The sequence below is a fragment of the Fusarium phalaenopsidis genome, assembly GCF_050370095.1.
Source record: "Fusarium phalaenopsidis strain FUZ10S chromosome Unknown contig_32376, whole genome shotgun sequence".
Classification (NCBI taxonomy): domain Eukaryota; kingdom Fungi; phylum Ascomycota; class Sordariomycetes; order Hypocreales; family Nectriaceae; genus Fusarium; species Fusarium phalaenopsidis.
In genome coordinates this window covers 1,152-17,385 of record NW_028145382.1, presented here as the reverse complement: position 1 = coordinate 17,385, position 16,234 = coordinate 1,152, and the positions used below count along the sequence as shown (strand labels likewise).

At 32.5% G+C, this 16,234-nt stretch overlaps 1 protein-coding gene across 1 annotated transcript; it reads left to right on the top strand.

The window, feature by feature from the left end:
- Window positions 1–1,389: 1,389 nt before the first annotated feature.
- LRP88_14651 (uncharacterized protein) lies at window positions 1,390–2,319 on the top strand (the record flags this gene model as incomplete). Its single annotated transcript, XM_083250989.1, has 1 exon — window positions 1,390–2,319. One exon carries the CDS (start codon window positions 1,390–1,392, stop codon window positions 2,317–2,319), a length of 930 nt encoding a protein of 309 aa, XP_083093024.1.
- Between the last annotated feature and the right edge of the window lie 13,915 nt (window positions 2,320–16,234).

Genomic DNA, 16,234 nt, shown 5'->3' with positions numbered 1-16,234 from the left:
GAAGCTTCCTATGTAGAGGAGTATCGCTAACCAGATGTAAAGCTCAGGAACCGTTGTTGGCCTCCACTTGCGAAGGCGGGCCTGCGGACGAAGTGGTCGCTCATGGAAGAGGCCGGCGATCCAGATATTGGTATATTGAACCCATCTCTCAACGAGGGAATAAGGGATAAAGTGCAAGAAGAAGTCTAGAGGCTCGTTAGGCAGCTCTTTGACCCGTAAGGCGCGATATGTGATGTGTTGTGGTTGAAAGTTGTAACCTCTCTGTGTGGTTGCGGGGAGATTGGGTCTGCACGTGACATCGTCGGGCTGCAGCCGGCTGCAATTACGGTCTTCAATAAAGCTATTGTCATCATAGGCATTGGTAATTGGTGCTTCCTTAGGTACCGACGGCATAGTTGATGTTTCAATTTGATAGGAAATTGACGATATCCCTTAGTAAAATCTATGGTGTTGCGTCGAGGGGCAACTTGCAGGTAGCGGAAGGTACCTTGTCAATGACGCGGCCAAGTGGGGCTCGTGACCTGCTGTAGTCTTAGCACAGCAGAGGAGATAAGATCCTCACCGATAAAGTGGCCCGAAACTTAGAGGAGAAGCGTCAAGTCACATTACCCTACCCGGCAAGTCTTCGCACAGCAGAGGAGATACAAAGCCCAAGTGATATAATCCCGAGACCTCTAAAAAGCCCGAAATTTAAGGTTTCATATAGCGTATGCGACGTCACATCCGGACATCCGGTTTGGTAGGTTCGCCGAGTGATCAGTTTAAGTTTTTGTTCTCCCCATGTGCCATGAGCTTGAATGCTATGACCACCACCGGACATTCCGATGCTTTTAACCCCGCATTAAGATCACCTCTTCCTATCACTACTTCGCTCTCCTGATTACAAATTCAAGGGCCTGAGCAAAGCACAGAAAATACAGACGGCAAAGACGGCAAAGACGGCAAAGGCGGCAAAGGCGGCAAAGGCGGAAATACCCGCCCCGATTAGCGAGGTTTCCAGGCGTGGTAATGCCATCAACCATCAATCAGGATTAATAACCTGCGTTTGACCATCTCATTATTATAAAGCTCTAGAAAATTACTAATCAGACAAAAGGACAATGCAAATCATCACAGCTAAATCATCGTGAGGTAAGAGTGCAGTAACTGCCTCTGCAGAGAAAAGCAGTTCCGATCAACCAAAAAGCATGGATTATCACGGCCGTATGTCTAGGCAAACCTAAAATCCGCCCAGTGTAACTTAAACTTCCCTCAACTTCCAAGTCTCTCAACTACTTAAAGGTAAGCTCAGCTCGACTTGGCCAAAATAACCTCACATACTGACTGCAAATCAGCCCGACCGTCTCGTTACCCCGAGTGAACCCACCACGGCCCTACAATTAATACGCAATGGCTCCAGAAATCCAGGGACGGAAGATCGCCATTACTGGCGGCAGCGGCCAGCTCGGGAAGCCGACTATCGAATCCCTCCTCAAACTGGGCGTCCATACTATTACCGCTATTCAGCGACCCGGGGCTATCAGCACGTTTCCTGTCGGGGTCATTGTTAAGAACGGAAACCTTGAAGATGAAGCTTTCCTCGCCGACGTGCTCAAAGGCCAGGATGCCTTAGTCTTAATGCCGCCTCTGCCTCAACTCGTCCACCTTCAGGAGCCTGCGATCCGCGCGGCCGCTAAGGTGGGCGTCCCCTACGTCTTCCCATCTGAGTTTGGCCCCGACCCCTTCGCCGGCCAGCTTGTAGAGGAGAATGGGCTTCTTATTGCAAAGAAGAGCATTCGTGATTTGATTGAAAAGCTCGGTGTTAGCAGTTGGGTCTCTGTGGCGGTCGGCCCGTGGCTCGATGGCGGTCTCGCTGCGGGCTTATGGGGTATCGACGCCAAGGCTCGCAAGGCAACGATCTGGCGCGGTGCCGACGCCAAGGTCAATACGGCGACCATCGCACACACTGGTCAGGCAGTTGCTGCGGCGCTGAGCCTGCCGGAGGTTGATCTGGCCAAGTACAAGAACAAAGCTGTGTACACGCCATCGTTCTACCTTACGCAGCGGGAGATCCTAGACGCTGTTCAGCGCGCAACTGGCACGACGGACGCGGATTGGGACCTTGAGTCCCGGAATGTGAACGAGGTGGCTAAGGAGTATGAGGAAAAAATTAGTCAGGGCGACGGTTTCGCACCTTTTGTTAAGTTCTTTGTCACACACTTCTTGGAGGGCCACGGCGGCGACTTTAACCACAAGGTTAATATGGCGGAGTTAAAGAAACTAGAGCAGCTAGGACTGCAAAAGGAGAACCTCGACCAGGCTATTAAAGCGGCGCTATAGTAAATTATATAAAACTTTAAAGTAACAATATAACATACTTAATAAGTAAGCGCCGTAGTTAAGCAAGCACTGCACTTTTTTACCTTATACTTAACTTTTTAACATATATAATAAGCGAGTTAGCCAGGCAAGCGAGTTAGCTACTTTTCTTAACCTTCTAGTTAGAAATCGCAATAAAAATATAATAAATTATTTAATTAATTAAAACTACTTGCTATACTCTTCCCTAGATATCTTAATTACTACCTAATATATTCTTATATTATAACCGGGCTTACCGTAGATACTATTGTCAAATGTGACAGCCTGCCACATGCCTTGAAGGGTGTCACGTGATGACACTAGGCTCAATTAGGAAGGCGCAGAAATCGCTCCTTCCCCTTAGCGAGGCTTCGCCGAGGAACATAAGAAGAACAACAATTAAACACATCGTTATATTTGACAATTAATAGTCAGAATACTAGCCACTTGCGCAATCAACCAATCAATCAATTAATTAATTACTTAAGATATCTTTAAACGCTAAATCCTCAGCGAGGATTTACCTATATACCACCGAAGACTAGACCCTCTGGGCTAATTAGTTTAAATCAAAGGTAAAACGCGCCTAGCTTTAGGGCTATATCGACCCCGAGGCATCATAGAGACTTGGCCTAAGCCTCAATAAAGCTATAGTCGCCCCATCGAGGCCATAGATAAAGCGATTCTATAAGAGGAATACTAATAGTAATCGCTTAGCGAGTATATGCGTAATAGATATCATAGAGCTATATATTAATAATATGCCTCTTTAGACCGCGTTAAACGCGGAATATATATCTAAAAGAAAGGATTATAAGCTCCTTATAAAAAAGATTAATAATCTATAAGAATAAATATATAAGACTATAAGCTTAGAGTATCTTTACTAATATTATACTATAGATAAAGAGATTAATAAGTAATATGCCTTATTAAAGCTATACCTAGGCATTAACCTATTTAACTATAAGATATAAGCTCGCTAAGAATATATTAAAACCCTTGCGATCTCTTATTAAAAGAAATTATTAATAAAGAAAGAAATAAAAGACTAGTTAAATAAGTAAAATTAAGTATATTATAAGCTTCTTAAAGTAAGATTTAAGGACTTAAAGGAAGTAAGCCTATAGTTTATTAAATATATATAGGCCCTTAGCTAAAGCTATTATAAGACTTAGATTTATTTTTATTACTCTTTATACCTAGAAGAGATAAGAAAAAATACCTTTATATTAGTAAAGGTATTATAAGATATATAATTCTTCTTAAATAGTATTATAAATAATTATATAATACCTTATAGAAAGGCTAAGCTAAGAGCTTTTAGCTTAATAACCACTAAAGACTTACTAATTAATATAACTAAGAGTATTAAAGATATAAATAATAACTAAGAAAGGAATAACTTTTATAAAAGAGAAAGGCATAAAAGAGGCTATTAAGGAGCACAAAGGGGATAAAACCCGCGTAGCTTATTAATCCGCGAGGGCATGCTAAGAAATAGCTAAAGTAATAGTCGCCCTATTAAGCATAAATAAAGCAAAGAAGAAAAGAGGTCTAGTAAGTATAAGGCCTATTATAGCTTTTACTTACTCTTAGCTTATTATTATATAATTAAAGAAATAAGGCTTAATTAGTAGAAGGCTAATAATAGGATTATTAAGCTTATAAAGAGCTAAGTGCTTATTAATAAGTTACTTATAGATTAAATTAAAAAAATAAAGAGATTAAAGTTTTTAAACTAATTATTAAGTAAATATTAAGAAAAGACTTAAGCTACCTTTTACTTCTTATAATAATTAATATATATACTAAAGAACTTAGTTATTCTTAACTTAGGAGCTATAATATATATCTTTAATAATCTCTTATGCTTTACTTAACTAATTACTACTATACTAGGGGATTTCTTTTAAATAAGGATTATCCCTATAGCTATTAATAGCTATAAATTAATTAATATTACTATAAAAGGAGCTAATAGCTCGCTAAAGAAGCTATAGCTATATAATATAATATATTATAAGAAGTTTATAAGTAACTTAGTCTCTTTTATAAGGCTAAGGAAGCGCGGCTTATAGTAAGATATAAGCCCTAGGAATAACTACCTAAGATAATTAGATTATAGCTTCTTATATTACCTTAAGGAGATATATAATTAGTAAGTCCTTAAGCACTAATAGCTCGCTAAGGATATAGTAATAACTATAATTATAAAGCTATTAAAAAATAACCTAACATATATAATAAGCGAGCGCCGCAGACAAGCGAGCGCCGCACTTTTCCCTCTTATACCTAACTTTTTATTTAATTAATTAATTATTAACCACTAAATATATTAGACCTAAATATTAAGGCTAAAACGCTTCTTGCCCTTTAAGCCCTTTAAAATAACCTAAAACTAAGTATCTAAAGCGCTATAGGGATATATAAGATTAATAAGCGGCGGCTATATCGCCGCTAGTAGGGCATTTAATCCCGACGCGATATTATCCCAAATTCACGCCGACTATCTAATCTAGAGGAACAGATCATAGTTTAATTTATTCTTAACCTAGATACGCGAGGTTTTCCCCTGCGACTATATGCTATTAAAGTAATAGCTAATTAATTACTTACTAATTACGACGCGCTACCTATCGGTAAGCACTAAGCTTCTAACTTTATTAGGCGATAAGAAAAGCTAAAGATATGTTTTTTTTATAAATATAATTACTAGAGGGCTAAGTACGAAGATCTAGAGGAAATCTAAAAGTGGTTTTAGCTCGTGGCGAATATAATCGCGAAGTATGGTATCTAATTAGATAATATCTAGAACTTTAATGAGACTGGCTTCCTTATGGGTATAATTATAAGCAGAATAGTTATTATTAGCGCAGAAAGGCATAATTGACTAAAATTAATATAGCCTAGAAGCCGGGAATAGATTATAGTAATTTAGGCGATTAATGCGGAGGGCCAAGCGATTTAGCTATTTATCATAGGTGCGGGCTAATATTACCTCGCTAACTAGTATAGAGAAAGCAACCTCCCGGGCGATTAGACTATTATAACCTCCCAAAATGGCTAGACTAATAATAAGACTAATCTTAAGTAGCTAAAGCACTTTAACCGGTATATAATTAAGCGATTAAATAATCGCTATTATCTTTTAGTCCTTAATAGCTATAAAAGTCACTACTCTATTAACTTTAAGAGATATTATAAGGAGAATAAGATTATTACGCTTTATATACCGCCTTATTTGTCTTATTTACTTTAGCCTCTTAATATTAGGTACTTTAGCCTACTTAAAAAGGCTTATAATCGAGAAATAAAGTATTTAATTAAATACTTTATTACTTATATTTCTAAAACTAAGTTCTTCCCGGCCTTCTATGCCGCTTATTAAGCTATTATAATAGAATAAAATATTAGGTCTGCTTTTAGAGGGGCTAAACTTATCTCTCTTAACCCAGAAAGTATAGTCTTAAAGCTTAATATGCAGCTATAGACTCTAACGCCGGTTAAGGAGGAGGCTAGGCCCTTAACCCCTTAGGCTTTAAAGACCCTAAGGATAGTGCTTAAGGCTAAATCTTAGTCTAAATACCTTAAAAGACGAATTAGAAGATATTAAAATAGCTCCCTAGAGTTAATTTTTAAGGTATTAAAGTATCTTTTTAAGGGAATAAAGGCAATTATATATAAGATAATATTATTAAGGGCTAAGGTATAGGATCTTTAATAGGCGAATGAGATACTAAGCTAGCGCTAGAGGGTAAAAAGAACCTAGCTATAAAAGAGAGAGGTAATAATAATAAAGAAAGGAAGGTAAGTAATTAATTAGATAGATATTAATGCATAGGTAATAGCTAAATTATTAAGAAGTAGTAGTTAAGGAAGGTTAGCGCGACTAAGAGTTTAGCACTATAAAGTATATAATAAGCCTAGTTATAATACTAGAATATATTAAGTAATAATTAAGACCTCCGGGGAAAAATATAGCGAGTAGTTTTAATTAATTAATTAATTTATTATATTTTTATTATAATCTTACTAAAGAGAGTTAAGAAAAGTATAGCGCTTACTTATTTGCGGCGCTTGCTTATTATATATGTTAGTACTTATTCCTCTATAAAGAAATAAATATATTATATATATAAAGAAATAACTTATTTAAGAAAATATAGACTATTAGTATTAATGCCTTAGTTATCTAGGCCCTAATATTATTTTATAGCTATTAAATGCCGCGCGAGGAGCTTACTTAACCTTCACCGAGCATATCTTAATATATAAGTATAATTTATATACTTAAGGCAAGATAAAGAGATAAGTGCAAAGAGCGCTAAGGGAGTCTCTTATACTTATCTCGCTAAGTAATTAGCTAGCTATTAACTTTTATAACTTTAAGCTAGGTTATATAAAGTTCTTTTTTTATAATAATAATTATATACTAGGTAATAAGCTATACCTAGGACTTTTATCTTATAAAGCAAATATCTAATATATTATTACTAATATTAAATAACTTCTTAGTAATATTACTAACTTAATATAAAATCTAAGTAAAAAGAATTAAGATTAATAATAAGCTACTAAGGTACTTAGATATTACTTAATTACTAAGTACCTATAGAATTATTATTAAGCCTTTAGCCTTAAATACTTAGGCCTAAAATAGGGGTATAAAATATATAATAAGAGTTATTAAGACTAAAGCTTAATATATAAGAATTAAAGCTAACTTTCTAGAAATCTTATAGCCTAAAATAATAACTTATATAATATAACGTATATAATAAGCGAGTGGGACAGACAAGCGAGCGGGATAGCTAGATTATATACTAAAACTAGGATTTTTAAATAATTCTAGAAAATTTATATTAAGCTAAGGAAAGCTAAAAATTAGAAGTTAGCTTAATTATATAATATATTATTAATCCTGATTTTTATAGATTATTAGAAAAATACCCTATAGGGTAGTTTAGAAAAAGTATATTCGCACTATATAAATAGCTATTTCTCTATAAAGGAGATTTTTTAAAAATCTATAAAAATTAGATATACTTTATTTATAAGTTAAATAGCTAGAAATACTCTTTATAAGTTTCTAGCTATTTTATTAAAGTTTTTATTAAAGTTTAAAAATCCTAGTTTTAGTACATAGTCTAGCTATCCCGCTCACTTGTCTGTCCCACTCGCTTATTATATATATTACCTTTATAATTAAATACTAATTACCTCTAGGAAGTAAAAGTTATTATATAAGTTATTTTATTTATGCTTTTGCCTTAGTAAGTGCTTACCTCTTACTTAGCCTAACCTCTTATACCTATAATCTTATAGATATAAGGCATATATTATAACTAGTAATATATAATTAAGCCGCTAGCGAAAGAGAAAGCTTGCGCTAAGGGCTTAGCTAGGATTTCTTATTAATTATATATTAAGTAATTTATATAAAATTTAAAATTTATTAAAAGATAAAGTATTTATAATATAAGATATTATCTTTAATAAGTATTAATACTTTAATAATAACTTATTAAAGCTTATTAAAGAGATTAAAAAAATAAACTTATATAATATATAATAATAAATTAATTAATTAATTAAAATAAGTAAAAATATAAGAGTTATATAAGATATTAATATAAAAAGAAATAATATAAAAAAGTATGCTAATACCTTTATAAATATATAATAAACCTTAAGTAATAATTCTTATATAAAGGTAAGATTTAAACCTATACTAACTCCGCCGCAGTCTCTGCTAGTAGCTTTTTTTATAGCTATTAGCATAGGGGGTAGTAATAAAGATAAAAGTAGCCCCTTTAGGGAAGAGTTACTAAGGGAGTAGATTATATATTAAATATTATAGAAAGCCGCTTTTCTAATAAGTATAAAACCACGTAAGAGACTTAAAAATAACTTATATAAAGCGTATTAGCCTAATTACCTAATAATAGCTATATAGGGTAGGCGCCTTAAAAACTTTAATAAGAGTATATTAGCCTATAAGGGTAATATATTATTACTTTAATAGCAAAGACATGCTAGTAAAAATAAAAGCTAAGATAAGATAAGACTTTAGATAAAGGTATTAGGCACTCTTACTAAGAGAGTAGCTAGAAGCGCCCCTAAGAGCTCACTAAAAAAGAAAAAAGCTAGCCTAATTAGCACTCACTAGAGAAACCTCTATCCTCTCCTATCTAATAGTTAGCTAATATAATACCCTTATAGGAATAAGTTTAAAGAAATAAAAAAGAGTTATTTATAGGGCCATAAGGTAACTAGCTCCTAGGAAAAGGTTCCCTAAGCGTACGCCGCAAGGCATTAAATCCTAGGATGCTATTAGGTTTATACCTATAAACTTAATAAGCATAGAAGATTAACTAAGTTTAAGGCATAATTAATTATCTGCGGCGACTAATAAGCAAGGGATCCCCGAGAGACCTATGTAATAATACTTATAGGAATATTATTTAAGATACTTATAGCTATTATAGCGCGCTTTAACCTAGAGCTACTTTAATACGATGCTATAAATATATTTATATATACTAGTATTAACGAAGTTATTTATATATAGATGCCGCCGGGTTATTAAGAGCACGGCGAGGTCTTATAATTAAGGAAAGTACTATATAGCCTAAGAAGATTACCCTTACTTTAGTAATAGCACCTAGAGATTAGATTAAAGGCAATTAGCTTTTAAAGGGTCGCCGGCGAGAATTACTATTAGTAGAAAGGAAGTATTATATTCTTTTTTTATATTAATAACTATATATTAGTATTTCGCCGAGAGCTCCGCGAAGCTATAATAATAGCTATCTAAGCACTATAGTAATAATATTATCTCAAAGGCGGTCAGGACCTTTAATAGTTCCTAGGCATTAAAGTCATAAGAGATTATAGCTAATATAAGATCTAGCTCTCATAAGTAGTTTATTATAAGAAGGCAGCCCGAGGAATTAAGAGGTTAAGCTAAGAGCCTAGCGAAGGGCCGCCGACCCTAATAACAAAGGAAGAGCTTCTCCCATACAAAGGAATAGCATTAACACATAAAGTTTATAACTATTAGGTTAAGATTAGTAAGATCCTCTATGCCGCGGTGATAACTTAACTAGATATCGCCTTTGTATTAAGCCGGCTAGCGAGATTTAACTAGAATCTAGGTCCCTTATATTATAAGGCCGTAAATCACATACTTAGATACCTCAATAGCTCAAAGCACCTTTGCTTAGAGTTCAGCGCGATCCCTAGAGGACTAGATAATACCCTTAAAGTCGCCTTAGATATAAGCTTTGCTAATAACTCGCTGGACCGTTAGAGCTCCTAAGCCTTTATTATAAAGCTATTTAGAGGGATAATCGCGTAGAGAGCTAATAAGGAGATAATAGTAATAACCTTAATAATAGAAATAGAGCTCCTAGCCCTCTTAAGCATAGCAAAAGAAGCTATATTTGCGAGCTAATTTATCTCTTTGCTTTAGATCTCCCTTCCTAATAAGTATATATCTACCGCATACTACATAAGCACTCACTAAAGTATTTTAATTATTTAAATTTAATATAATAATACTTAGACTATTTAACTCATTACTATAGAGCTTATATAGCTATAAATAAAGCTCTAGCATATAGATATATATAATTACTAGCTTTAATAAGTAGTCACTAAAGGAAAGGTCTTAATTAACTATATATTATCTACTTAGATAATAGCTAATAGATTGATAAAGAGCCTAGCTAAGGGGCCCTTTAGAATCTTTAGAAAATAATTAAATATAATAAATAAAAAGGAATTACTTAAGGAGAATTATCGCCGAGAGCTCGCTGATAATAAGCAGCGACTAGAGAAGCTATTAATAAAGGAAGATCCGTGGGATAAATTAAATTATATATTAGAGAGCCCATCGAAGGCATCATAGGGTTAGGTTAGCCTGAAGGGCAGACCAAAGGGGGTGTGTCAAATGTGACAGCCTGCCACATGCCTTGAAGGGTGTCACGTGATGACACTAGGCTCAATTAGGAAGGCGCAGAAATCGCTCCTTCCCCTTAGCGAGGCTTCGCCGAGGAACATAAGAAGAACAACAATTGAATACATCATTACATTTGACAACTATAATGCCAAACCCCCGGTCGCGCCGACCTTCCTTAACCACCGCTTCTCGATAATTCCGCCACTACCTGCGTATTAATATCTATTTAATTAATTATTTACCTTCTTTCCTTTACTATTATTACCCCTCTTTTCTATAATTAGGTCCTTTTTGCCCTTTAGCGCTAACTTAGTATCTTATTTGCCTATTTAAGGTCTTTAACCCTAGCCTTTAATAAGGCAACCTTATATATAATTATTTTTATTTCCTTAGAAGAAGACTATATAGCTTTTAAAATTAACTTTAAGGAGCTACTTTTATGCTTTATAATATATCTCTTAAGGTATTTAAACTAAGATTAAGCCTTAAGTATAATCTTTAGGGTCTTTAAAACCCAAGGGGTTAATAGTTTAATTACCTCTTTAGCTAGTATTAGAGTCTATAGCTATATATTAAGCTTTAAGACTATACTTTCTAGGTCTAGAGGAATAAGCCTAGCTCCTTTAAAGATTACTTTAATATTTTTTTTATTATTATAGCTTAAAATATAATATAAAAGGCTAAGAAGAACTTAGTCTTTAAAATATAAGTTAATATATATAATAAGCATGCAATGCATCTAAGTATACGACGCACTTTTCCCTCTTATACCTAACTTTTTAATTAATTAATTAATTTTTCTATTACTAAATATATTAGACCTAAATACTAAGGCTAAAACCCTTCTTGCCCTTTAAGCCCTTTAAAATAACCTAAAACTAAGCGTCTAACGCGCTGCAAAGATCTATAAGGTCTCCGAGCCAAGGCTGCGTCGTCGCAGACAGGGAATTTAATCGCGATGCGATTAGATTCCAAAATCACGCCGACTATCTAATCTAGAGGAATAGATTATAGTTTAGTTTATTCTCGACCTAGATTCACGAGGATTCCCCCCCTGACTATGTGCTATTAAAGAAATAGCTAATTAATTGCTCGCTGACTGCGATGCGTTACCTATCGGTAAGCGCTAGGCTCATAACTTCGTTAGGCGATATAAAGAGGTTAAGATATATTTTTTTCGTAAATATAACTACTAGAGAGCTAAATGCGAAGATTTAATTATTATTCGCGATTAGTTTAGGCTTATAGAGAGCATAATTGCGAAATATAATATTAACCTCGCTAATATCTATAATTTTAATAAGACTAGCTTTATAATAGGTCTAATTATAAGCGGAATAGTCGTTATAGGCATAGATAGGCGTGGAAAGCTAAAATTAATATAGCTTAGAAACTAGGAATAGATTATAGTAATCTAAGTGATTAATGCGGAAGGCTAGGCGATCCCGCTATTTATTATTAGTGCGGGCTAATATTACTTTGCTAACTAATACTAAGAAAGTAACCTCCTAGGCGATTAAGCTATTATAATAACTTAAAATAGCTAGACTAATAATAAGATTAGTCTTAAGTAGCTAAAATACTTTAACTAGTATATAAGTAATTAATTAATTAGTTCTTATTATCTTTTAATCCTAGATAGCTATGAAAGTTATTATTTTATTAACTTTAAGAGATATTATAAGGAAAATAAGATTATTACGCTTTATATACTACCTTATTTATCTTATCTACTTTAGCCTCTTAATATTAGGTACTTTAACCTGCTTAAGTAGGCTTATGGTCAAGAAATAGAGCATTTAATTAGATGCTTTATAACCTATGTTTTAAAGACTAAGTTCTTTCTAGCCTTCTACGCCGCATATTAGGCTACTATGATAGAAAGAAATATTAAGGTAGCTTTTAGAGGAGCTAGGCTTATTCCTCTTAACCCGGAAAATATAGTCTTAAAGCTTAATATATAGCTATAGACTCCAACGCCTACCGAGGAGGTAGCTAGCCCTATAACCCCTTAGGCATCAAAGACTCTAAAGACTATCCTTAAGGCCTAATCTTAGTCTAAATACCTTAATAAATAAATTAAAAGGCATTAAAGTAGCTCCCTAGAGTTAATTTTAAGAGCTCTTAAGTCACTTGCTAAGGGGACTAAGGTAATAATATATAAGAATGCCTTATTAAGGTCTAAGAATAAAGACCTTTAAGAGGTAAATAAGATACTAAGCTAGCGCTAAAGGGCAAAAAGGATTAAATTATAGAAAAGAGAGGTAATAATAGTAGAGGAGGGAAGATAAGTAATTAATTAGATAGATATTAATGCATAGGTAGTGGCGGAATTATTAAGAAGTAGTAGTTAAGGAAGGTTAGCGCGACCGGGGGTTTAGCATTATAGTATCTGCGGTAAGCCTAGTTATAATATAAAGACCTATTAGGTAGTAATTAAGATATCTAGGGAAGAGTATAGTAAGTAGTTTTAATTAATTAATTAATTTTTTATATTTTTATTTTAATTTATAATAATAAGGTTTAAGAAAAGTGCATTATATACTTAGATATATTATATACTTATTATATATATTATAAAGTATTTAATTAAAAGCTTTATTTTTTAGCTATAAGTATTTTTAAATATATTAAAATACTTAATATTAAGGGGCTAAAGTAAATAAGATAAATAAAGTAATATATAAAGCTTAATAATTTTTTTTTTATAATATCTCTTAAATTTAATTAAGTAATAACTTTTATAGCTATTAAGAATTAAAAAATAATAATTATTATTTAATTACTTAGCTATATATTAATTAAAGTATTTAAGCTACTTAAGGCTAGTCTTATTATTAGTTTAATTATTTTAGGTTATTATAATAGCTTAATTGCCTAGGAGGTTACTATCCTAGTATTAGTTAGCGAAGTAATATTAGCTCGCACTAATAATAAATAATAAGATTACTTAGCTATTTATATTAATTACCTAAATAACTATAATTTATTTTTAATTTCTAAGCTATATTAATTTTAGCTTTTTATGCCTTTTTATACCTATAATAACTATTTTACTTTAAATTATACCTATTATAAAGCTAGTCTTATTAATATTATAAATATTATTTAATTAGATATTATACTTTGTAATTATATTTACTATAAGTATAAACTAGTTATAAATAATAATTAAATCTTTATACTTAGCTCTTTAGTAGTTATATTTATAAAAAAAATATATCTTAATCTCTAGGTATTACTTAATAAAGTTTAAAGCCTAATACGTGCTAATTAGTAGCATATTATAATTAATAAGTAATTAATTAGCTATTTCTTTAATACTATAAAGCTAATAGGGAAATCCTTATAAATCTAAGTTAAGAAGAAATTAAATAATAATTTATTCCTCTAGATTAAATAGTTAATGCGATTTATTAATAGTATTATATTAAGATTGGATCCCTTTATAGCGATTAATAAGAGTATTATAATTAACCTTATAGATCCTTATAGCCTATTAAAAGCTAAGTTTTAATTAATTTTAATAAGCCTAAAAGGTAAAAAGCATTTTAGCCTTATAATTAATAGATAATATACTAGGTAGTTAAGAATTAATTAATTAAATTAAAAAGATATTAAGTGAGGGATTTTTAGCTTACTTACTTACCTAGCTAACTCGCTTATTATATATATTATTTAATTAATTAATTCTTAATAACCTAATATATTAATTATTATTATTAAAGCTAGAACTCTTCTTACTATTTAGGCCCTTTAAAATAACTTAAAACTAAGTATTTAATATACTATAAGTACTTATATAATTAATAAGTAATAATTATATTACTACTAATAAGGTAGTTAATCTTAATATAATATTAACTAGAAATTATATAAGTTATTTAATTTAAAGGAAGAGATTTTTATTTAGTTTATTTTTAATCTAGGTTTATAAGGATTCCTACCTTAGTTATATAATATAAAAGAAATTATTAATTAATTACTTATTAATTATAATATAATAATATAATATATAACATATATAATAAGCAAGCGCCGCAGATAAGCAAGCGCCGCACTTTTCTTAACTCTTTTTAGTAAGATTATAATAAAAACATAATAAATTAATTAATTAATTAAAACTACTTACTATACTCTTCCCCGGAGGTCTTAATTACTACTTAATATATTCTAGTATTATAACCGGGCTTACTATATACTCTATAATGCTAAACTCCTAGTCGCGCTGACCTTCCTTAACCACTACTTCTCGACGATTTAGCTACTACCTATGCATTAATATCTATCTAATTAATTACTTACCTTCCTTCTTCTACTATTATTACCCCTCTCTTTTATAGCTAGGTTCTTTTTGCCCTCTGGCGCTGGCTTAGTATCTCATTTGCCTATTAAAGATCCTATATCTTAGCTCTTAATAATATTATCTTATATATAATTGCCTTTATTCCCTTAAAAAGATACTTTAATGCCTTAAGAATTAACTCTAAGGAGCTACTTTAATATCTTTTGATTTATCTTTTAAGGTATTTAGACTAAGATTTAGCCTTAAGCACTATCCTTAGGGTCTTTAAAGCCCAAGGGGTTAAGGGCCTAGCCTCCTCCTTAACCGGCATTAGAGTCCATAGCTGCATATTAAGCTTTAAGACCATACTTTCCGGGTTAAGAGGGATAAGTCTAGCCCCTCTAAAAGTAGACCTAATATTTTGTTTTATTATAATAGCTTAATAAGCGGCATAGAAGGCTAGGAAGAACTCGGTCTTAGAAACATAGGTAATAGAGCATCTAATTAAATGCTTTATTTCTTAACTATAAGCCTTTTTAAGTAGGCTAAAGTACCTGATATTAAGAGGCTAAAGTAGATAAGATAAATAAGGCGGTATATAAAGCGTAATAATCTTATTCTCTTTATAATATCTCTTAAAGTCGATAGAGTAGTAACTTTTATAGCTATTAAGGACTAAAAGATAATAGCGACTATTTAATCGCTTAATTATATACCGGTTAAAGTGCTTTAGCCACTCGAGACCGGTCTTATTATCAGTCTAGCCATTTTAGGAGGTTATAATAATCTAATCGCCCGGGAGGTTACTTTCTCTATACCAGTTAGCGAGGTGATATTAGCCCGCACCTATGATAAACAGCTGAATCGCTTGGCCCTCTGCATTGATCGCCTAAATCACTATAATCCATTCCTGGCTTCTAGGCTATATTGATTTTAGTTAATTATGCCTTTCTGCGCTAGTAATAACTATTCCGCTTGCAATTATACCTATAAGGAAGCTAGTCTCGTTAAAGTTCTAGATATTATCTAATTAGATACTATACTTCGCGATTATATTCGCTATGAGCTAAAACCACTTCTAGATTTCCTTTGGATCTTCGCACTTAGCCCTCTAGTAATTATATTTATGAAAAAAACGCGTCTTTAGCTTTTCTTATCGCCTAACGAAGTTAGAAGCCTAGCGCTTGCCGATGGGTGGCGCGTCGCGGTCGGCAAGTAGTCGATTAGCCATTGCTTTAATAGCACGCAATCGCGGGGGAAAACCTCGCGTATCTAGGTCGAGAATGAATTAAACTATGATCTATTCCTCTAGATTAGATAGTCGGCGTGAATTTAGGATAGTATCGCGTCGGGATTAAATGCCCTGCTGGCGGCGACGTAGCCGCCGCTTATTAATCTTATATATCCCTATAGCGCTTTAAATGCTTAGTTTTGGGTTATTTTGAAGGGCTTAAAGGGCAAGAAGCGTTCTAGCCTTAGTATTTAGGTCTGATATATTTGGTGGTTAATAATTAATTGATTAAATGAAAAGTTAGGTATAGGAGGGAAAAGTGCGGCGCTCGCTTGTCTGCGGCGCTCACTTATTATATATGTTATATATAGCTTATATAATAAATAAGTATATATAATAGTATATTATATTA